At 54.0% G+C, this 22,833-nt stretch overlaps 1 protein-coding gene across 2 annotated transcripts in view; it reads right to left on the bottom strand.

The window, feature by feature from the left end:
* HIC2 (HIC ZBTB transcriptional repressor 2) overlaps positions 1 to 20,945 on the bottom strand; it is a 28,403-nt gene extending 7,458 nt beyond the window's left edge. The window contains exons 1-2 of one of the 2 annotated variants that reach the window (XR_011469006.1): positions 20,791 to 20,945; positions 1,350 to 1,448 (exon numbers count right to left, since the gene is read on the bottom strand). Coding sequence is in view for 1 of the 2 variants with exons in the window: in XM_070399350.1 (XP_070255451.1) it covers positions 1,350 to 1,375 (26 nt within the window). In the remaining variant the exon portion in view is untranslated. Of the gene's footprint in view, positions 1 to 1,349; positions 1,949 to 20,790 lie in introns of those variants that run through there. The other variant, XM_070399350.1, reaches the window with a different exon arrangement.
* Between the last annotated feature and the right edge of the window lie 1,888 nt (positions 20,946 to 22,833).

Raw genomic sequence — 22,833 nt, 5'->3', positions numbered from 1 at the left:
GCCCTACCCTGGATCCTTTCTGGGCAGGGCAGCACTGTCTGGGCATGGGAAAGACAGGCAGCTGGCCTTGACAGACTGGCACAGTCACTAACTGATGTCATTAAGTACCAAACAGCAGAAGCCTCTGGCCTCATCAGGAACCCAGCAGGCTGATTGTGTGGCAGTGTGATCACCATATGCCCACCCCAGAGTGAGTGGCAGGGCCCACAGCACAAGGTCGTGGCTCCCTGCGCCCTCCAGCCGCTCAGGAAACATAAAGCCTTCCACAGGCAACTCTGCCACACAGTTGTCAAAGGTACCCTCAACCCTTCCGCTCAGGGCTCAATCTCTGAAGTAACTGAGTGCTCTGAGCCTCACCTCACCTGGGACCTCCTGCTCTTACCAAGGCACTCAGCTCTGCCTCCCTCAGGACAAAGCCTAGAGGGATCACGCCCACCCTGTCTCCCTGTGACACAAATACCACCACCACCCTGGCCGCCCGCCCCACACGTGCCCTTGTTTGCAAAGATTAATTTAAAAAAAAAACAAAAAACACCTAGCAACCACTCAAACCCCCCAAAAAGCATCAGAGCTTTCTGTGAACACGTGGGTGCCAGGCTGCACCCAGGGCCTGACCTGTGGGTCGCGACAATCGGAAAACACATATATAATTACATATTGTTTTTGTGACTAATCACTATGCTTTAATTATGTTCAATTTGTAACAATGAAAATACATCCTGCATATCAGATATTTACATTACGATTCATAACAGTAGCAAAATTACAGTTATGAAGTAGCAACAAAAATAATTTTATGGTTGGGGGTCACCATAACATGAGGAACTGTATTAAAGGGTCGCGGCATTAGGAAGGTTGAGAACCACTGTGCTAGACAATAGACCAACCTGGCCCTGCAAGGTTGCTCAGTCGGAAGCTGGAGCCAGGTCCTATGGGAACCAACCTTCCCCTACTTCCTGCCCCACAGCCAGCCAGCCAGGGACAAATTGCCCAAGGCATGGCCTCCACATTGGCCGGAATACCTGGCCCCAGGGAAGTACAATGTCAGCTCCACCAGCACCCAGATGCCTGTGCTCCAAGCCTGTCAAAGGGACTGGTGAGAGCAGGAGGTCCCATCCTCCAAGAGCCTGTGAGTCCACAATGAGCCCCTCCTCCCCAAACCAAGGACAACGGGCCCAGCCTCCCCTCTGAGCTGCCCAGTGCTGCCTGCACACAAAGGACGCAGGCTGAGAGCTGCAGGACTGTGTGGGCCTCCCAGAAATCCCCCAGCAGGAGCAGGTGGACGATTCCCTCCCTCCTCAGTCTCCCTCCCGCTCCCCCACCCTGCCAGCTCCCTGTCCCCAGCCTACCGGAGTGCCAGGGGCCCAGAAACCATGTGAGCAGCAGCGAGCAGGGGTGGCCTCCTTGAGCGCGTGGCCTCCCTTGGGGGTGCATCAATGCCCGGTCACCTGGAGAGAAGATGGAAGATGGAATGGACATAGTCACCCAGACAGCCATCAGGGGAGGGGCGGGGGGAGAGACAGTGAAGTAGAAGGTGCCTGGTAGTCCTTGAGCCCTTGTTCCCAAGACGGTCAGGGGGTTTCTCTGGCTGGAATGATAGGGGCAGCCAGCTGGGAAGGAGACAGTGGCCATAGTGCCCTGCCGACAGGCCCAGTGGTAGGTTAAGATGGCAGGTCTAGGGAGCTCAAAGGCACTGCACTGCTTCCCACCCAGGAGCTTTAGGGTACTCCAAGGGCCACCTCAGCCTCAGGAGCTGGGAGCAGGCTCAAATTCATGGCAGGCATTTTGACAGGAGGCCTGGGCAAGGTCCTTCCCAGGCTGGCCACATTTACATGACAAAAGGTCAAAATTGAAGGCATTGGTGCAATGGGCTATTTATAAGAACCAGTCTCAACCGCTTCTGGCTCTCCTGCCTCCTTCCCTTCCAAATCTGCTCTTGCCCCCTCCCTGCCCAGAGGGCCCAGCCCCTCCTGCCCAGCCCAGCCTGACCACATGGCCTCCCCTTATAGGAGTTTCCGAAAGCTTGGCCTTTCCATACCACCCTGCCAAAGCCACTGGCAGCAGCTACCAGATGCATGTGAGCTGCTTCTGCCCCCAACTTTTCAGGTCCCACAAGAGGGGGGTCCTGAGGTTCTGGCTCCTTGTACACCACTCCAGTGGGCAGACCAGGGCTCCCTTGGAATGGAGCCAGGGTGGGGGAGGAGGCCTGCAGCAGCTTGGAGCCCATCCCTGCCTGCCCTTCCCCCGCCCCCAGGGCCAGGGAGGTTCAGCAGGTCCCTCAGGAATGTGACCAGACCCGGGGGTGCGGGTGGCTGGGAGGCCTCAACTCCAACCTGCCAGCTGTCTCTCTGGCCCCTAGCACAACTCCCTTCTCACAGAGGTGGCCCAGGGGGAGGGGGACTCAGCTGGTCAGGGTGGTTGGTCTGGGATCTCTGATGACCCAGAGAGCAGCAGAACCAGCTCTGTAGGTACAGCTGCTTCGTGGAGTCCAGGCTCCCCCCAGCCCCCATGAGGCCAGAGATGGATCAGTGGGACAGAGCCTGAGGCCAGAGACAACCAGTGGGACAGAGCTGAGCCCTGCCTTGGGAAGGAGAGCAGAGACCACGGCAACACTGAACAGGAAGCCACAGCCAACCAGATGCTCACCACACAGCCCTGTGCCACCTGCCCAGACAGACCATCCTACCCAGTGGCTTCCACCTCAGCATGTGCCAGACCCTGCAACCAGGTTACTTGCCCTTGTCAGAGACCAGGCCAAACTACTGGGCAGCTCAGGGAGTGGGTGGCAGCACAGGACTTGGGACTCTCCGTGGGTCCCCGCTGCCCAGTCCTGTCAGGCACTTCACTAGCCTGGGGACAGCTGAATGACTGACCAACATCTCCTGGGCTGGGTCAGATGGGCTGGGTCAGACATGACTCCTCTGGGGCCTGACCTCACCACAGGGACGTCAGCAGAAAAGAGCAGAGCCAACTTGCTGCACCCTCCACGAGGTGAAGCCCCGGGAGAGTTGGCTGCATGATGCTGTCCTGCCACCCACACTGGGCCAAGTGTGGGCCACCACTGTCTACAAACAAAGCAACATCACCAAAGAGGCAGTCCTCCCTGCTGCAGGGCCAGGTCCCCTATGAACCACTGCTGTTCTCTTCCCAGCAAAGTGACGACAGCCAGAGACCTCTGCCCTCCCATTTACCTAGGAGGGTGGGGACAGGAAGCACCCATCCTAGAGAGGCCACAGCCTGGGGAGTGGAGGTTGCCAGGTTAGTAGAAGCAAGACTGGGGGCTGGACCACCAAGCTGGCAGCACAATGGCCCACTGGATTGAGGAGCTGATGCCCAGCCTGGCAGGAGCCCACTACAGGCTAGGATGAGGACACGCCTGGCCCCCAGCAGCCCCCAGGCAGTAGGCCCATGCAGTGCCTATCTGCCCCAAGTCAGGCCAGCTGCCCAACCAGATCACTGGCTCCAGGAAACCTAGAACCTGGGGTAAGGGGGACAGTCAGGTTCTCCTCTATAGCCGACACCTGGACCATTGCAGGTGGGTGGGTAGGTGTCCCCAGGTGGGCTGACCCTGGCAGGGACACAAGTCCCTGGGGGCCAGCTCTGCCATATTGGAACAAAAAGCGTGTGCGGGAATGCAGAGACCTGCCTGAAGACCTGGATCACCTTCCCCAGGTCCTTGTTTACAGAATGGTCATTCTCCACCTACTCAACAGGGCAGTTACACCATGAACTGGGACAGGTCCCTGCTAAATTCTCATTTCCTTTCCTCCCCGTCCAGGCCCGTGCCACGGAAAAGTCAGGGAGGCATTCTGCCTCCTCATCACCGCGCCCCGCTCCGTAAAACAAACACACTCACTCACTCACTCACAGCCAGCACAGGGCCCAGACACACTGACACCTGAGGGAAGGCTAGGCCCTTCTAGTTGAGCCAGAGGGAGATGGCAGAGCTCCTCACAACCCATCTGCTGCTCCTTCCCTGCCTACTCTCCTCCACCAACGGTATGAAAGGCCCATAAGGCCATGCCATCCTGTGGAAAGAAGCACACACAGCCAACTGCTAAATGAGGTTGTACCTGGGGGACCAAATTACACATGTATGACAAGTTCTAGAATGGGCAGAACTAAACTATGGTAGAAACAACATCAGGAAGCCTGTGGCGGGTGAGGTGAGGAGAAAAAACAGAGGCTTTCAAAGAACATACCTGTGTCGGGAGCTCAGCATTTACTGGTGCTGCCCTATGCCAACTGCACTGCCTCTGCCTCCATGTCTACGGGGAGGCAGCTGGAAGGCAGCAGACACTGCTAGAAGGTACAAACAGCCCAGGATCCAGAAGAGCCCCAGGCCCAGCCCCACCCCACCTACCACACCTACAAGCCTGGGACTCCGTTCATCCCATCTCATGGCCTCCTCTCTACTTAACCGAGGTTCCTCCGTGAAGCCTTTCCTGTCCCAACAGGCAGGAGCCTCCCTGTTCACTATTGCAGAGGCTGCACCTCACACTGCACCGTCTGCCCTGTGAGAGGGCAGCCTGCCTGCCAGGAAGGCTCTGAAGGGCTACCTCTACCTCCAGGGACAGAGAAGACAAGGTTCTGGGGGGTAAGCAACTTGCCAAGGTCACAAGAGCAAGTGAGTGGCCGAGTGAGGACTCAGTGTGACTCCAGAGCAGCAGTCAGGCTTTCCCTAGCCGCAGGGACAGATACAGCACTCCCTTCCCAGGCAGGAGCAGGAGTGCCACGCACAGCAGACCTGCCCTCCACGTGCAGCCACGGAGGGTAGTCTTGATCACCTCCACCCTTACCCCCCCACCCCTCACAGCTTGCCTTTCATAGCAGGGCCTCACCTGGGCTGTGTCCTTCGACTCAGTTTAAGGGCCCATGGATGGCCCAGTAACCCTACCACCTGGGGCAGTGAGGAGTTTCAAGCTAGAAGCCACAGGTAGATTCCATCACTCAGCCTGCTTTGGGGGTGGGGAGCAGGCTGCCCCGGCTGCTCTGGGAACAGCTCTGGCCTCCATGACCTCTCTAGCCAGTCCCTCCAGGCAGGGCTGGTGATGGGTGGGACTCACGGCTCTGGGCAAGCCCAGCCGTGTAATCCAGCCCAGATCTGGATGCCGGCCAGCAGCTCCTGGCTCTTCTCCCAGACCATCGTCCTGGAAAGCAATAAGCTCCACAAATGCCAGGAGACCAGCGCTCCCTCCAACGCAGCTTCTATGACATAAACACTTGGGTTTTACTCAGCGCATTAGTGACGTGGCGATGGGGGCCCCTGGGCTGGCTTTCTTCTCTAACCCTCGGGCCAGTCTTGACACCCACCCACTGGCTCACCCTGATCAATGAGGGAGGTGGCGTCCACCCTAGGCTGACCACCCTGAGTCTATCCTGAAATCCTATGGGCCCCACTGAATACCCCAAGCTGCTCATGTGGTCCAAGTCCCACGTGGGCCCAGACCCGATCTGTGCCACTCCCATCTGAGATGGGAAAGCTTGTGGGCACCTCCCCACCAGGAGAAAGTGCTGCTCTGAGGGGAGATCTGGCAGGAGGCTCCACACCACACCACTCCAGGCCCCATGACCCTCAAATCCCTGCTTCTCCGGAGAGCCTTAGGTCCTCTCCTCCTCCCACAAGCCTACAAGCCTCACATCACTCCTGGCTTTGGTGCCAACAAGGAGAAATGAGGCCAAGACGACCTGGGGGATCTGCAGATGGATTTCCCTTCCTGGTGCTGGCACAACTGGCTGGCTAGCACCAGGAAAGGTGAAGGGCAGGGTCCTGCCAGGAGGGCCCCAGGCTTGATACAATCCAGCCAAAAGTTTTGAATGGGCCCAAGACCATGAGTACTGCTGGGAAGAGGCAGGTGAGCGCTGCTCAAAGGGGAATAATAATTTAAGATTATAATTATTAAAAAGCCATGTTCTCCTCCAGACTCTGTCCCCCACATTGCACTGCCTCCTCAGGGGCCTGAGCTGTTGGTAAGAGGCTTGCTGGCAGTGACAGAAGCAGGAGGCTGGGAGCCGGAGAGCCTGTGGGAGGCCGACAGGGTGGGTCTGCCAATAGGACAGCACAGCAGGGGAAATTGGTCATCCTGTCAGTCCAGGAACAAGTGAAAATCCAGGAGCCACTTCAGCAAGAAGGCAGACAGGCCTGGTATGCTGGTTCCTGTGCCCCCAGTCCCACTTCCTGCTAGTCTTGGTTGTCATAGGGTGAGGTACAAGGACCAGCAGCAGTACGTGGGAACTCTAAAATGCAGATGCTCAGGTCTCACTCCACATCTCAGAACCAGAACCCACATTTTAACCAAGGGACCCCACACACACACACACATTCAGGTCTGGGAAGAGCAGGGGTGGGTGGTAAGCTTTCTAATGCCCAGAACGGACTATGCTCTGCAAGCAGTAAATGCTCCTCTGATGGGTGTCAAGAGGAAGGAGACAATTCCAAAAAAGGAAGACACAGTTTCTCACAGAAACAAGCCCAGAGGGTAATTAATAAAGTCAGGTGGCCTGGAATGTGAGACAGAGAGGCTGAGCCTGGTTACCACAGGCATCTGGGAGCCAGGATGGTGGGCAGGAGGTTCTGGGTGTGGGTAGCAGGCAGAGGACGCAAGGAAGGTGATGAAGGACAAGCAGGGATGGCAGCACGGGTTAGGTAGGTGGAAATTCCACACACAAGGAGCTACAAGGACACGGCTAAAGGGCACTGGTGAAGCGAGGTCTGCCCCCTGAAGGGCTATCTCGATCATCTCACCTGCCCCAGGGCACCCTTCAGATGAGATAACTGAGCCCCAGAGGGAGATACAGTCAGGGCTGAGTCATAGAACTGCAGCTTCCCAGCCCAGGGAACTGGGAAAGAGACTCTCCAACTTTATAATTTCAAAAACAACCCCAGCAGCCAACAACTTCTTGTGCAAACTGCACGAAGAACCACCTCTCAATGTGGATGAGTCCTTCCCAAGAAAGGGTGGCTGACAACCCTCGCCCACATCATTGTCAGACTGGTAAACACTGAGGCAGCCTGGCATTGAGGAACCCCTGCCCTGCCCACAGCATGACATGACCCTCCTGGCTGGGAGGAAACCGAGCTGGCGTGCTAAAGGGGAATTAGAAAAAAACAAAACAAAACTGATGCCAGACAGCAATGACGGGTTTTAGTTGGCTGGACACAGACTACAAGAATTACCTCCCAGGGAGGAAAGGAAAAGGTCACATTTTAAAATAAGACCAAGACTGAAAGCATGCAAACCTTGTGGGCCAGAAAGCACACTCCAGGTGACCAGCACTGGAAACCCACTCAGGCAAGCACTTGCAAGCCCTGCTCCTACAGGGGAGGCAGCTGAAGGTATGGAGACTATTAGCCACCCATCAGTGAGCAGGGCTGCACATTTAGAAGAAAACATATGAATTTGCCTTTTATAGGTCAAAAATAGTTGACTGCTGGCAATGTCACAGTTGACTTCCATACACATACGAGTCTCTCAAGTGTACTTTGACCAAAGAAGCCAGACCCACGAAACTATGAGGTATAATTCCGTTCATGGCGGTTCAAGTTGGAAAGCAAGAATCCAGGCGCTAGGCGTGAGAGAAGGCAGTTGGGGGTGGAAGAGAAGCGATGACTCAAGGACAGACAAGGGGCTTCTGGGGTCTGTTTCTTAATCTGGTTGCTGGTTACACAGGCATGTCCATCTGTGAAGAATCCTTGAAGCTGTCACTCGTGACTCTGCACACTTCTTAAGGGATTCAATACAGTGCACAGACACCTTTAAGAGAGGAAGCAGGGTCCAGTCTTGGACCTGATTAGCAAGTAGATCAGAGCCAGGCAGTAACCTCCCTGAACCCCCAACTAATAACAATCACAAGACAAAAAATAAAAATAAAAAAAAGAGGGAGGTGACCAAATCCAGGATGGAGTATCTGTCTTAGAAGAGGGAACTCTATGGACAGGCCAGGAACCAACAGGAAGCCTTCAGACCACCTTAAATTCTCTTAGTAGGGGCAGACCAATGTCTGCCATGCAAAGGAAACTACCCAATGATGTTCTGTAATCATCCTAGCGTCTAGCTCAGGGGTGGGCAAACTTTTTGATTTGAGGGCCACAATGGGTTCTTAAACTGGACCGGAGGGCCGAAACAAAAGCATGGATGGAGTGTTTGTGTGAACTAATATAAATTCAAAGTAAACATCATTACATAAAAGGGTACAGTCTTTTTTTTTTTTTTTTTTTTTTTTTTAGTTTTATTCATTTCAAACGGGCCAGATCCGGCCCGAGGGCCGTAGTTTGCCCACGGCTGGCTAGCTGATACTTCTTAAGAGAGAGATGGGCTTTTCCGATGCTGACAGGCAAGCCCAGGAGAGAAGAGGAAACTTGGGAGTACCGCAGCTAGTACCAAAGAACTCCCAGGAAGGCCTGAGCTGGTCCTGGGCACAACCAACTGGCCATATCAAAGGGAAGAAGCCAGAAGAAATGGATGAGGGAGGCCCTCAGGGACTGGGGTCAAAGGACTCTGCTGCTGGGCAGGACAAAGGGAAGCCCCCTTGCTCCCTCCTGGACAATCAACCCCTCGAAGCCCCCAGAGGTTCAAACAGAGGGCTTAAGGAGCTAAAGCCAATGGCAAGGCCCTAGCTAGTTTGGCTTAGTGCACAGAGCATCGGCCTGCAGATTGAAGGGTCCTGGGTTCGATTCTGGTCAAGGGCACATGCCCTGGTTGCGGGCTCAATCCCTAGTAGGGGCATGCAGGAGGCAGATCAGTGATTCTCTCTCATCATTGATGTTTCTATCTTTCTCTCCCTCTCCCTTCCTCTCTAAAATCAATAAAAATATACTTAAATAAATAATAAAGCCAATGGCAAGGATCGAGTTGTTTTAATCCAAAGGGGGTGGGGAATAGACACACCTGGGGCATCCACTGAAGTTTTTAAAAAGCTGTTTTTAAGGATAAAATTAAGGAACTGCTATGGAAAATAGTACGATCTGTGGCACTGTGCCTGAAAAGCCTCTAGGTGCAGCGCTTGACAGAAGAGGTCTCACCTGTCCAGCAGGTAACTTGAAAGGTCCAACAGAGAGGCCAAGAGCTCAGAAAGATCAGACAGAGGGCTCCACTCAGATTTGGGGGAAGGGGGTGGGAGGGTACTCACAGGTCTACTTTTTACATGGAGACTTGGAGGTGCTGGAAGAATTGTTTAGCATTAAGGAGCTGTATTTTTTTTTTTTAAATATATTTTATTGATTTTTCACAGAGAGGAAGGGAGAGAGATAGAGAGTTAGAAACATCGATGAGAGAGAAACATCGATCAGCTGCCTCCTGCACATCTCCCACTGGGGATATGCCCGCAACCAAGGTACATGCCCTTGACCGGAATCGAACCCGGGACCCTTCAGTCCGCAGGCCGACGCTCTATCCACTGAGCCAAACCGGTTTTGGCAAGGAGCTGTATTTAAAGACAGAAAACAAATAAACAGGCACTTCTCTACCTGGAGTAGTAGAGCAGAGGGGGTGTGAAAACTGGGCTACTGAAGAGGCATAAAACACCCAAAACCCTGAAAACAACTTAGAAGCTCCCCTCCTGCAGATAGCTCCTCTCCTGCTGGGCCACTGGGCCACGTGGTGAAGTGTGGGACAGTGCCACCTTGGAACACTCCAAGTGGGGAACAGGAATGGCAGCAACAGCACTTCAGTGAAACAAAAATAGAGATTAGTGTCCAGCGCTGTGCATGCTAAGAGACAAACCACATCTGGATTTCAAGAATCCAGACAAGTACAGGGAACAAAGAAAAACTAAAGAAACTAGCCCCAAATTCAGAAGAGCAGTGACTTCTGAGGGAGGCAGGGATGAGCACAGGTGGGTCTCCAGGGCTGGGGGGCTGTTTCTTACATGAGGTGGGGGAGCCAAGAGGGTTTTTCCACTAGTTATGCCTATGTGTGTGTGCATGTCATTTACACCCTCTGGTTAACACTCTGTAAATATCCTGGAGCACAATCTCCTGAGAAGCTAGCATGCTCTGTGCACAAGTCCCACAAGGAAGAGGAGAGGGACACAAAATTTCTAGATCTAGGGAGCCCAGCTAAAGCTGTGTGACATTTGCTGAGCATCCCCTCATATCGCCTGATCCAGGCACCCGAAAACCAGCGGAGCCACACACCTGGGCTAATGTCACAACACTATGTAAACAAGGGCTTCAGAAGGTCAGTCCCACAGGAGATGCCCAGAAAATATCACTGACCTAATGAACAGAAAGCCTCAGAAGCCAGGACAGGGCCTCCATTCCTGGGAGGGCCAGCACGCCTCATCCAACGAGAAGGAATCCCAGGGCTTGTCCCAAGAACTGGAGGGTAGGAAAGGCAGTTAAAGCCATTCCAGCCGTAGTCAGGTCGGCTCAGTAGACAGAGTGTCGGCCTGTGGACTAAAGGGTCCCAGGTTCAATTCCAGTCAAGGACACATAACTCAGTTGCGGGCTCAATCCCTGACCCTAGACAGGCCCATGCAGGAGGCAACCAATTGATATATCTCTCTCACAGATGTTGCTATCTCTCTGTCTCACCCCCTCCCTTCCTCTCCCTCTCTCTAAAAATCAATGGGAAAATATCCTCAGGTGAGGATTAACAACAACAAAAAAACCATTCCAAGTGAAAATATCGAAGTCTAGCACAAATCTCCCCTCTGCAACTCCTGCCCACTCCAATTCCAAGTCCAATCGACCCTGAGCTATCTTCTTTCTTAAACACCAATCTCATCGAGTCACTTCCCTACTTACAAGTTTGCAAAGGATTCCTAATACCTGAATAAAGTCCACACTCAGGCCTGGCCTGCGCAGTGCTTCCCAGAGGGCCCTCAGCCCGCCTCTCAGCTGGGTCCCTTCCAGTCATGCCTGAGTGCCCCCTCCTCTACTAAGACTGTTGTGCATTTCCCTCCTCCCAGCCAGTGTCAGCAATAGCTACCCCGCTGCTTCCCACAATGCACCTCACCTTCTGCCCATGCTCTGCTCCCTGGCTCCCCAAACAGGCTCCCAAGGTTAGAGACCCCGAGTCCCACCAGCCCAGTAGCCACAGCTGCACCTGGCATGCACAGGCCCTCATAAACGTTTCTTAGGTGAACAAATGCCAGTCAGGAAGAAGCAGTGCTGAGAAGAGATAGGGTGAAATAATACATGAGAGAAGATAAGGTGGAGGTGGTGAGGGGAAAATGATAAAGGAGAGTAGCCCAGAGCCCTTCCTTGTCAACAGTTCCAAAACTGTTGTTTACATTCTTAAAAATCAGTAAGGACTCCCAAAGAACTTTTATGAGGCTTATATGTTACTGTCTAGTAGATGCTACTGTGTGATTATATTTACTATTCTATTTACTGTATTAGAAAAACTGGTAATATAAAAATAAAAAATTAAACTGATTAAAATATCAAAATAACTCATTTTATATTAACATAAATAAAATTTTAAAAAACCAAACTCTTGGCCCTGGCCGGTTTGGCTCAGTGGATAGAGCATCAGCCTGTGGACTGAAAGGTCCCGGGTTCGATTCCGGTCAAGGGCACATACTTCGGTGGCAGGCTCCATCCCTGGCCTTGGTCGGGGCTCGTGCAGGAGGCAAGCAATTGGTATGTCTCTCTCACATCGATGTTTCTCTCTCTGTCTCTCCCCTTCACTTCCATGTGCTCTAAGAACCAATGGGAAAAAAATATCCTCGTGTAAGAATTAAAAAACAAATAAACAAACAGAAAACAACTCTTCCAGCTCTGCCTGGTGTGGCTCAGTTAGTTGAGTTGTGCCCGTGCACCAAAGGGTAGTGGATTCAATTCCCAGTCATGGTACATGCCCAGGTTTTGGGTTTGACACCTGGTTGGGGTGTGTCCAGGAGTCAACTGATTGATGTCTCTCTCTCTCTCTCTCTCTCTCTCTCTCTCTCTCCCCTCCCGCCTCTCCTTTCCTCTCTTTAAATCAATAAAAAATAATAACAACAATTTTTAAGCTACTCTAAATGAAAAATATTAGTGAGAAGAGTGGCATTGCTTTACGTTTTTGCAAATCTCTCTAATGTTTGGTTTAATAGAAGTAACTGGATTCCCATATCTGCTTCTGTATTCAGTCTGTTAGGCTATGTGGTTTTGATTAAAGTCTACGAAGACATTTGACCTTACACAGAAAGAAGGGAGGAGTATTTTAATAACCTTTTCAGATATGTGGCTCTTCATAGATATACACTAATACTTAACAAGGGGTAGTTTCTTAAAAGTTGCAATGTAGAATCTGAAACTGTGGTCAGTGACTTATTCATATCTGGTTATAACAAAAATCCATTGGTCTACCCTACACTCATACTCACCCAGGATTTTGTAACATGAAGCATTGGTCATTTGGAAATATTCGTTCACTGAGTTAATCCTATCTCCCAAATGTTTTCACACCATAAAAAGTCCACATTAAAACCACCACTTAATTTCTTTAAGACAGTCTCCTGGTGACAGACAGTTTTCCAAAATTCTATTTTCTCCTGACAGCTCTTTCACCAGCAACAAATATTTTCAGTTGTGGCAAGGCTCACCTTGTTCATTTGAGAAAATGTCTGACAAATTCTCTGAGTCTGAATAACCACACCTTGTCTGTCAGTCGTTCATTCAAGTAAAAATAATGTTCCATGAAGAAAAGCAGCTGGTTCAGCACATAGCTCAGCCATCACAGTCAGTCTGAGACAGGAAAGCCTCACATGCACTCGCACTCCCATCTTGTCACACAGAATACTAGAGACATGTACTCCAGGGTCTAGACGTACCTCCCCATGGCCCTCGGAGACGGGGGGGCACCCACTATGTGAGTGTCAACATGGGGCAAAGACCAATAACTTCTAAGTATTATGTAAAGGGTATTGGGGACCCCCAAGGATCTGCAAAACACTCTTAGAATAGCTGACAACAATTATTCGAAATATTTCTACCAGCCCACTTTACAGGCATGGAGAAAAACAAATTTCACACAAATTTCCATTAACAAATTTTAAGAATCTTCTTCTCTTAAAATATATATTTCTTTATTGATTTCAGAGAGGAAGGGATAGGGATAGAGATAGAAACATCAATGATGAGAGAGAATCATTGATCAGCTGCCTCCTGCATGCCCCCTACTGGGGATCAAGCCCGCAACTTGGGCATGTGCCCTTGGCCAGAATCGAACCTGGGACCCTTCAGTCCGCAGGCCGACGCTCTATCCACTGAACCAAACTGGCTAGGGCCAGAATCCTCTTTAACCAAACAGTAAAATCCTGGATAAGACTCCTGCCAAACCTAAGAATAACAAATTTCAAATAAAAAGGAAGTGCCATTTCAAATGGCATTCTCAAATACTCTTAGAAGCAGGTGGGCACAAACTATTAAAGGACCCTCCAAGACCTGTTGACTCACACAGCAGGTAATACGTCAAGAGGCAAGCTGGGCCTCTGTAGGCTGTGGGACCTGAGCTGGTGTTGTGGAGGTAGAGGTGGTCGGTGGGGGAGGGGTGTTACAGGAAGCAGGATGTGCATGCTGCCTGCTGGGGGCATGAAGTCAAAGTCCCCTCCTGTCCAAAGCGGCTAAGCCAGCCCTGCTGCCCTTATCAGCGTCAACACATGCATGGAATGTGGGACTTTGGAAACAATCCTCTCCACCAGGCCTGCACCCCTCTGGGGCTCAGGTTGACCTACCACCATCAAAGGACGACCCAAGCCCAGTGCTCAAGCCACCCACGCCTGGAGAAAGGCACCTGTTGGTGGGGCCCAGGGCACCTCAGGAGGCTGTTGGTGGGCTCCTCCCTCGTGGCCAGCATTGCCAGGCCCTCTGGGCCCATCTACCAAGAGACAGCCTCACACTGCCGAGAGGCCACTCTCCCTGCATCCCCAACACCAGCCCCGGCAATGCCTGAGCACCTCCTGTTTGCCCACACTGAGAATCCCGGAGAAGAAAAGGAGCCCAGCTCTGAGTTTCCGGGGACACTGTCCCCCACATGCTCTCCTGGAGGGAGTTTCCACAGGGCAGAGGCTTCTAACACGCCAGGAGGGAAGGAAGGAGTTGTGTGACTAAAAGGATAAGAACGGCCAGAGAGTCCTCTCTGCCCTGCAGGTCCTGGGAGAAGGGGGAGGGCACTTGCTCAACAGGCTTGTAATGGTCCTTCCCCAGCTTACAAGGGACTACCCTTCAGCCCCACCTCCAGTTCCAGGAACCGGACTCCTTGGCTTTGTCCAGGCAGCCACCTCACCACCCCACTCAAATGAAACCCTTGGCTGTCTTCTGGCCCAAGCACTGCCCACAGGAAGAGCCCACACATACATGTTCAATGCTTCCACGCACATGAGTGTGTTTCTCATACTCTTAGAACTTATCTAACCACTTCCTAGCTGTCACTCAGATGTCAGGAGCCTCGCACAAGGCCTAGCATGGGGTAGAGTCCAACAGTGAGCTCCAGGGACCTCTCTGCCACTCTTTTCTTAGCATTCGGTCAGGAGCTCTGCAAGAACCATCCTCCTCCGTTTTCAAAAAAGTCCTGTTTAGCACTTGCCAGACAAAAAAGCCATCAGCTGCCTCCTACCAAAGGGCAGGGGAGGGATGGAGTGGAGAGGCAAAAGCCCTAAAGTAGGCAGACACCCATCCCCAAGACCACTCCCTATCAACACAGCCCCCTGGGTCCACCTACCTACCACGATGTGTGCGGGCAGAGAAGGAACGGAGGAAGGACATTCCGACTAGACCCCACACCACCCCCTTCCTACTTGACCCGCCAGTCACGATCACTCTCGATCCCGTCTCCTTCACTGCCCCAACCCAGGCTGCTCTTCCTTCTCCACAGGACACTTCCTACCCAGGACACCAACCGGGGCCACAGCAGACCACCCACACCCAGGGGCCTTGCCACTCACCTCACACGGTAGGCTGCCGGGAACAGGCAGGCTGTCCTGTGTCCTGTCAGCCCACAGATATGAACTAAAACCCAGGAAAGCCCATTGTTCTGTTCCAACAAAGGGGGCTGGGCTGGGCTGGGCTGGGCAAGCAGGCCTTACCTGAAGCTCTGCCTCCAGTGCCCCTCCCACTCTGCCTCCTGGCCCCTTGTGAGTGGCCCTCTCACACACCTTACCCAGATAACAGCCCAGAAACTAACCTCAGGGACCAACCTCTCTCTCTCCCAGGGACCCTGAGGGGAAAGAGAAGGGACAGGGCCCAAGAGTCTCCAGCAGTGGCCACAGCAAGCTTGTTAGGGAGCCACAAGGAGCCCAAATGCCACTATGTCAGGTCCAGGTAGGGCATACAGAGGCCAACCAGGTCCCAAGAATGCAACCAAGAAACCAGGACAGGCAGACTCTCAAGGCCAAGGAGGACCTGGAGTCCCTCCCACTGCCACCCAGATAAGAGGGACCATGAAGAGTGAGCCCCCTCTGCACTTGGTGCTCTCCAAGACCCTGGTAACTAACAAAGAATCAGTCTGACTTATGTGAACCCGATCCTAGGAGTCCATCAGAGTAAAGCAGTTTGTGACCACCCTAGATCACATACCGGTCCATTTGGACTCACCACTTGCTTGATTCTATTATTGACAAAGACTTATGACCTGCTAAAGTAGTGGTTCTCCAATTTGGCTGCACACCGGATTCATTTCAAAAGCTTTAGGACACATGTATGCCTGGGCCCACCCAAGAGATGGGCTGGGCTAGCCTCTGCCAGCTCCTAGGTGATCCTGATATGCAGAGCTGAGAACCCGGGCACCAGCGGGCAGGCCTCAGCCAGGTAGCACAGGTAACAACACAAACTCAGAGGCACAATGTGTAGCCGTACTCATCACTAAGGAAAGTTCCACTAATGTCCATACAGGGGCAGGCCACTAAAGCCTTTGTCCCCACTCTCCCAGCCATCAACCCTACTCTCCGTTCTCATTCATTTATGAACAAGAATTCACCAACAGCTTACTAGCTTGCAAAGCAATGAGGGAACGGCAATGAGGGGACAGGCCCCTCCCTTAAAGAGCCTGCAACAATCTGATGAAGAGGCCAAGGGGCTCAGACCTGTGTGGGGATGGGAGCAGCACCTCCACCCACTGTGTGGGGGATGGTAGTGCAGTTCTCCAGGCACTGAGTCCCCCACACCCGCCTGAGAGAAACCACCCACCCAGAGGTGCTGCAGGCAAAGCAGCCTGAGGCCTTGGGAGCAGCCTGGAGGACATGGGAGGAGTCTGCTCAGCGGCCACGCCTATGCCACAGCCAGCAGTCCTTCCATCTCCACAACAGGCCACTCCCCATGCTAGAAGCTCCCCCTAAGCCAAGCCCAAGCCCTACCTTTCCTTGGAATTGCCATGTGATGGATGGAAAGACTGGGCCACTTGCCTTTCCAAAAGCCACTCTCCCTTCTCACCCACACTCCACGTGCTCCAGTAAGTGGATTACCTTCAAACAGGAATAATCTCACAAGCAGCAGCAAGACCCTTTGGCCAAGAGGCAGCTGGCTGTCCCTTCTAGCAGGACCTGCTCTAACCCTAAGGCAACCCTTCCCGCCTCCCCTCCACCCACATGGACATTACCATGAAAAACCTGAAAACTGAAGTCAGAAGGAGGGGCTCTGAACTCCTTCCAAACTGTCCCAGGCAGTTTCTTAGGGTCACTCTCTACATTCAGTTGAGGTGCCCATGCCCTGGCCCTGTCCTCCTGGACTGTGGTGAAGCCTGGAGTCAGCTCCTGGCTTTCTCTCCCTTATCAAACGTACTGGGGGGCCCACACGCAACTCCTATCCCCACCCGCTGAGCCTGCAGTCCCTCTCACAGCCCTCCCCCAGCACAGGTCCCTAACCCTTAGGGCAAGGCCCCTCCCAGGAGGAAGCACAGCGTGGTGGTGCCAGGCAGAGTCAAACTGGCCGGGCTTGTTTACAAGTCCCTAACCAAGCCCCTAACCTGGAGTCAGGATCATCCTCACCTTGGGGAAGGGGCTCTCTGTCCCGCCCCTCCCTGCTGGGACCTCAGGCCGCTCCAGATTCCACACTACATGGGCCCTCACAGGCTCTGGAGTCAAAGGCATTTACCCTCCAGTCCCAGCCTGACCAGTTGCTTACTTAGAACTTCATCAAGTTATTTAACCTCCAAATCTCATTTTCCCCTTTGTAAGAGGGTACTATGGGCAATCCAGGTGGGAGACTTGTTGGGAGACCACTTGTAGGCAGGTCTGTGAGCACCAGAGAGCAGAGACCAACCTGATTAGTCAAGCCACAGGGGCTGGCACTGCATTTGTTCTCAGAAAATTTTGCGGAATTAATAAAAAGCTCGTGTAAAGCCTCAGGTGCCTGGCGCACAGGGGGTGTTCCTGTGCTAACTTCTCGTAACAGCACCTGCTTGTCCTGCCTTTGTCAATGCTCTCCTGTCTCCCCAGCCACACTCCACTGCTTTACTAGCACTGAATACACTCCCCATTACAATCCCTCTCTGCCTAGCTGGTGCTCAGTGGTTAGTGCATCGACCTGCAGACTAAAGGGTCACAGGCACTATTCCGGTCAAGGACATGCACTTAGGCTGCAGGCTCTATCCCTGGCCCCATCAATGTTTCTCTTCTCTTCTCTTCTCTCTCTCTCTCTTCTCTCTCTCTCTTTCCCTCTCTCTCTCTCCCTCCCTCCCCATCCTTTCACTCTCTTTAAAAAAAAAATCAATGGAAAAATATCATCTGTTGAGGATTAACAAAACACCTCTCCTCCAGCCAGCCTGAACTCAGCATGGCATCCATGGCTCTCCTCCAGCCAAGCCGGCCCCTCCCTCCATGCCTCACAGCCACTATCCCTGTGGTGCCCTGTGAGCTCCATTTGTCACTGTGCCAGTCCTTATCGCCCCATCTTACAAATCATTTGTTTGCTTGTCTGTCTTCCCCAGGCTGAGCTCTGGAGGGCAGCGATACGTGAATGTAAACTCAAGTTCTGTTTCCATTTTAGAAACAGGGACACTAAGGCTCAGAGAGTTAATCACTGTCCAAGGTCACAGGGAGAATAAACGGCAAAGCCGGTGTCGCCCTACAGACTTTCTGAGCCCAGTTCCCTTCTCACTGCCTCCAGGAGTCTCTCCTCAGTCAGGCTCCAAGAGCCAGGATGGCAGGAACCTGACTTGTCAGGGGAAAGCTGCCTCCCAGGCATCGGCCAGGAAGAAGAGCCCCCTCCCTCCTAGTGATCACTTCCCGGGGGCAGTGGCCCTCAGACCCAGTGGGCCAGGCAAGCCAGCTACAGGGTGGGGCTGACTGCTAGAGGCCAACAGGCCAAGCAAAAGGGCAGAGCCACAGGTCCCCTGGGTAAACTGAACTTTATTCCTTCCTCACTCCTCTGACTTTCCAGAACTGCCCAGCCGGCCCTTCTCCAGGAGTGAGCTGCTGACTAAAAGGCACCGAACCCACCCCCAGGTCTGACCCTGGCAGACAATAAGGACTCCGGGAAGGCAGCAGGCCTGTCAGCTCAATAATGCAAAACCCTGTTGCTCTGAGTCCACGACAGCTGACTTCAAGTGGATCGGAGGCTGTGTGCTTATTAACAAAATGAGAAATCTGATCTATGGAAAGAAAACACTACGTGAGGATTAATCCAGGACTGCAGCTTGTGGAGAAGGCTGGGCTGCTGGCCAAGACCAGGGAGCAAGAACAGGATCATGCCTACCTGTGCCCAGAGCAGGTACCGAACGGCAGGAGAGGAGCATCACCTCTGCCCCACCTGCGCCTCCTCCAACTCCCAGCAACAGCAGCAATCATTTCGGTTTTGCTTTAATTAAAGGCCTTGCTCCCTCAGGCTGCTTCTTCCTCTACACAGAGCCAGCAACCAGAGGGAGGTTTTTCTTTTCAGGAATCGCTTGTAAAAGCTGAGTGATGAATCTACAAGTCCTAACAACTGGCAGGAAAACACTACAGGGAGAAATTCTGGGCACACACCAGCACTCGAGTCAAACAGCCAGAGAAGCTGGGCAGCAGGCACTCAGTGACACCCCAAAACAGACTTGGGGGAAGCCAGGAGCCAAAGGAAAGCAGACCAACGAGGGAGCTCTGAATCCCAAGGCAGGCAGGCATGCGGGAGCCTCCCCCAGCCTCTGAGTCTATGGCCTTCCTGCCCATGGTACACAGACATGTTCCCAATAAGCCCAACTGCGCAGGACGGAAGGTTCGCTGAGGCACAGTGATCTACGCTGGAACCGAAGGACTGAGTTCAACCCTCAAGTATCAACCTCCCATCCACCCTCCCACGCCCACCCATGAGCTAAGAGCCCTCTAAACCAGCAATCTCACCACACAGCTTTGTCTCCAGAGGCCAGCCAGAGGCCGCCCATCTGCTTTTTTTCAGACCACTCAAACGACCCTGCTCTGCCGAGTCCCCTCTCCTTGAGCCAGGGCGACAGACCGGCCACATGGCCTGTGCGCCTGAAAATGTCTGCTCAAAGGCCCAGGGAGGCCAGACACTGGCAGATGGGAATGGAGAGGAAGACGGAGAGCCAGAAGCCAGGAAGTAATAAATGCTAGCTCCAGAAAGGTTCTGGGTTCGGGTGACCCAATTCCATCCCTCCACCCGGGGGCCCCTGGGATTCTCCCCCCTGCAAGATCAGCCTAGACGCTCTGGAGGCCCCTCCACTACCTGCCAGCTCCTCCCTCGGTGCGAGAGGCACAGCAAGCCCCACATCAGTCAACAAGCCCCTGCCACAGGATTCCTATGGGCAAGGCGCCGCCCCTCCCCCCACCACATGTCAGAGGGGTGGCCTCCCTGGGTTACACCCCTCCTGCTATTGGGGGTGGGGTGGGGTGGGCCAGGAACCTAGCTTTCCAGATGTGCTTGGCAACTCCTGCTAGGAAAGGCACTGGAGGTGGAGGGGCTAGGAGAAGGCATAGGTAAATAGTAACTTCAAAACCGTTCCAACCCATCCGAATCGGCACCGGGTCCCCTTCCCCAGGCAGCCCCACGCTGTTCTGGGTGGGGCCGCTGGGCAGCATTATCAGGCCCGGTTCCCTCCTCTCCGTAAGTCATTGCCCAACCTCCCTCCCTCCCTCCCACCCACCCCAGGGAGAGGCATCCCCCACCCTCGCCGCCACCCCCCACCAGCTTGGCCTGTGTGAATATGACCAATCTTGGCAGATAAACAGAGAGTGACAAGCTGGGGCCCTTCAGTCCCCTCCCTCTGCCAGCCGACCCCCTCCCCCAAGCCCATCTCTCTTCCTGCCAAGCGGCTGCCTACGGATCTGAGATCGGGGGGCAGGGCAGCGAGCCTACCAGCGGCAGGACCTGGCGTTCCGGGAGCGCCCCCCGACACACACACACCCCCCGCTGGCCCCTGCCCTTGCCAGTCTTCCTATGGGAGGGGGCAAAAGAGGGTCACGGAGCTGCAAGGCCGCGGGTCTAGAAATAGCCAAATGCCCCCGAGAGGGGCGGCCGCAGGCGCAGGGCCCTTTGCATAATGGGAGCCCGCCCGCCTGTCAGGCAGCGCAGCTCGCCCGACGCAGTTGGGATTAGATTGCTAATGAAAAGGCACAAAGAGCCGGCGCCCGCTCGCCCGCTGACCCCCGCTCCGGAGACCTGCGTCCCGGCCCGGCGCGGCCCCGGGGCTTTGTGCCCGGGGTTCCCCCGCCGCCCGCGACCCGCCGCCGGACACCCGAGCCACAAAGCCCGGGGCAGCCTGGGGCCAGCCCGGGGGTCCGCGTGCGCCCAGCCCAGGCCCGGCGGACACTCGCGCCCCTCCCACGCGCGCAGCCCCACGTCGGCCGGGCGCGCGCCCGCCCACGCCCCTGCCCCCGGGGGCGCGCCCCGCCGTGGCCCCCCACCCGCGCCCCCAGCCACCCCGGACCGTCCCTCACCGTCTGTGCGTCGGCGGCGGCGTTCCGCCCGCCGGCCGGCCGGCCCTGCTTGCGGCTCCTCGTCCTCGGCGCCAGGCCCGCGCCGCCCGGTCCTCCCGCCGCCGGCCCGGCTCCCCGCCCCGCGCGCCCGGAGCGCTGCTCACAGCCGCCCGCCCGGCGCCATCTTGGAAGCTTGTGACGTCGCTGCCGCCTGCTCACCCCTGACCCACAACTGAATGGGCGAGCGGCGGGGCGGGGCGGGGGCGGGGCCTTGAGGGGGCGGGGCCTGGGAGGGGCGGGGCCAGCGGGCGAGCGGTCCGAGCGCTGGGCGGGGTGGGCGGCCGCCGCACCGCGCCATGGGGGAGGGGCGCCCGGGAGGAGCCCCGACCCCCAGCTTGGGCGCCCCGCCTGACCTGGACTCCAGGTGCGGAGGCTGGACCGCCCCCTGGCCCCCGCTGCAGGTCTCCCGCAGAGACCCCATCTTCAAAGCGCAGCCCCCGCGGACTGCAGGCTGTGTGGTCCTGGCTCCTGGGGAGACCCGGGCCGTTCGGATCCCGAAAAGAGTATCGCTCCCTGCCCTGAGCCCGGCGTTCCCTCGGCCCCGTGCCCGCGGCCCCGCAGGTCGGCCCTACCTGCTCGGAGCTCGCGATCGTGCCGTGCTCAGCCAGCCCCTTCCGGTGACCGCAGCCCCTCGCAGGCCCCTGGGGTCAAGCCCGCGCCTCAGGTGGCCCGCTGGACCCAGGCTCGTGGTGGTCATCCCGATGGCCTCTCAGGGGCCGGAGCTGGCCTTGAGCCGCAGCCGCTTCTCCATTGGATCGCTTTCTACTTCCAACACCAAACAAAGGAACACACTACTGTCAAAGTCTAAGAGGATCCCAGATTTTCCATGTAGAGAAATCATACCCTAGCACTCGTCAAGATTGAAAACCAATTCGGTAACCCCTCTGGAAGGCTGGTTATGTGACTGTTCTTTCCAAATTAATGTGTAAGTTTATTATGATCCTAACAGTAGGACATTTCTAACAAATTTCTAAGTTCATCTGGAAGAATAAATAGCCACGAGGGTGGACTTGCCATACAGATATTAAAACAAATGGTGGCCCTGGCCGGTTTGCTCAATGGGTAGAGTGTTGGCCCGTGGATGGAAGGGCTGCGGGTTGGATTCCCTGTCAAGGGAAGATTCCTGGGTTGCAGGTTCCATCCCCGCAACCGGTAGGGGTGCAGTAGGGATGTGTGCATGGCAGACACAGCCAATCGATGTGTCTCTCTCACATCGATGTTTCTCTCTCTCTCTCTCTCTCTCTCTCTCTCTCTCTTCCCCTCCCTCTTGCCCACTCTTTCTAAAAATCAATGGAGAAGATCCTTGGGTGAGGATTAACAACAAATTATAAAGCAACTGCAGTTATGCAGACCAAGAAACAAAATAGAAAGCCTGGGAATAGATCCTAGAAATAGTAAATGAAAAAGGAAATATCCAACATCCATGAAGAAGGAGATATCAAATATGTTGAAGAAATAAAAGGAACATTCCAGGAATAGAGTTTGGTAGAGGACTCACTATTGGAAGAAACTACGGAAAGAAAAATGTCAATGCTCTACTAACGAACGGCATGCAAATTAAAACCACAAGATACCAGGTTTTTTTTTATTTGTACCAAATTAGAAATCAATTTCAAACTTTTAAACATAGGCAAGGGTCTGATGGGTAATCACTCTCATCTACTGTTGGAAGCATATAAATTGCGTCAAGATTCCTGAACATGAATTTAGCAGTATGAGTCAAAAATAAAATCTTTTTTAAATGCTCATACTCCCTGTGACCACTAGTAATTCATCTTTCAGGATTCTGTTCTGAAGAAATTAACCACATTTGCAGATCATGTGCTTGATTATCTGTCTCTCTAACCAGACCAAAGCTTGTAACTCCAGTGCCAAGAGCACACCTGAGACTTCAGAGGCATTCAATAGTCATTTGTTTCATTTACGTTTGAAAATTAATGTATAATCGTCTTTTCCAAGTATCATTTATAATAATGAAAATGTCATACACAAAAGTCTGACAAT

This window comes from Myotis yumanensis, unplaced genomic scaffold (assembly GCF_028538775.1).
Source record: "Myotis yumanensis isolate MYYU_CA2020_CCGP unplaced genomic scaffold, mMyoYum1.0.hap1 SCAF_19, whole genome shotgun sequence".
Lineage (NCBI taxonomy): Eukaryota > Metazoa > Chordata > Mammalia > Chiroptera > Vespertilionidae > Myotis > Myotis yumanensis.
The sequence above is the reverse complement of the archived record's forward strand: the minus strand, read 5'-3'. Positions and strand labels throughout refer to the sequence as shown.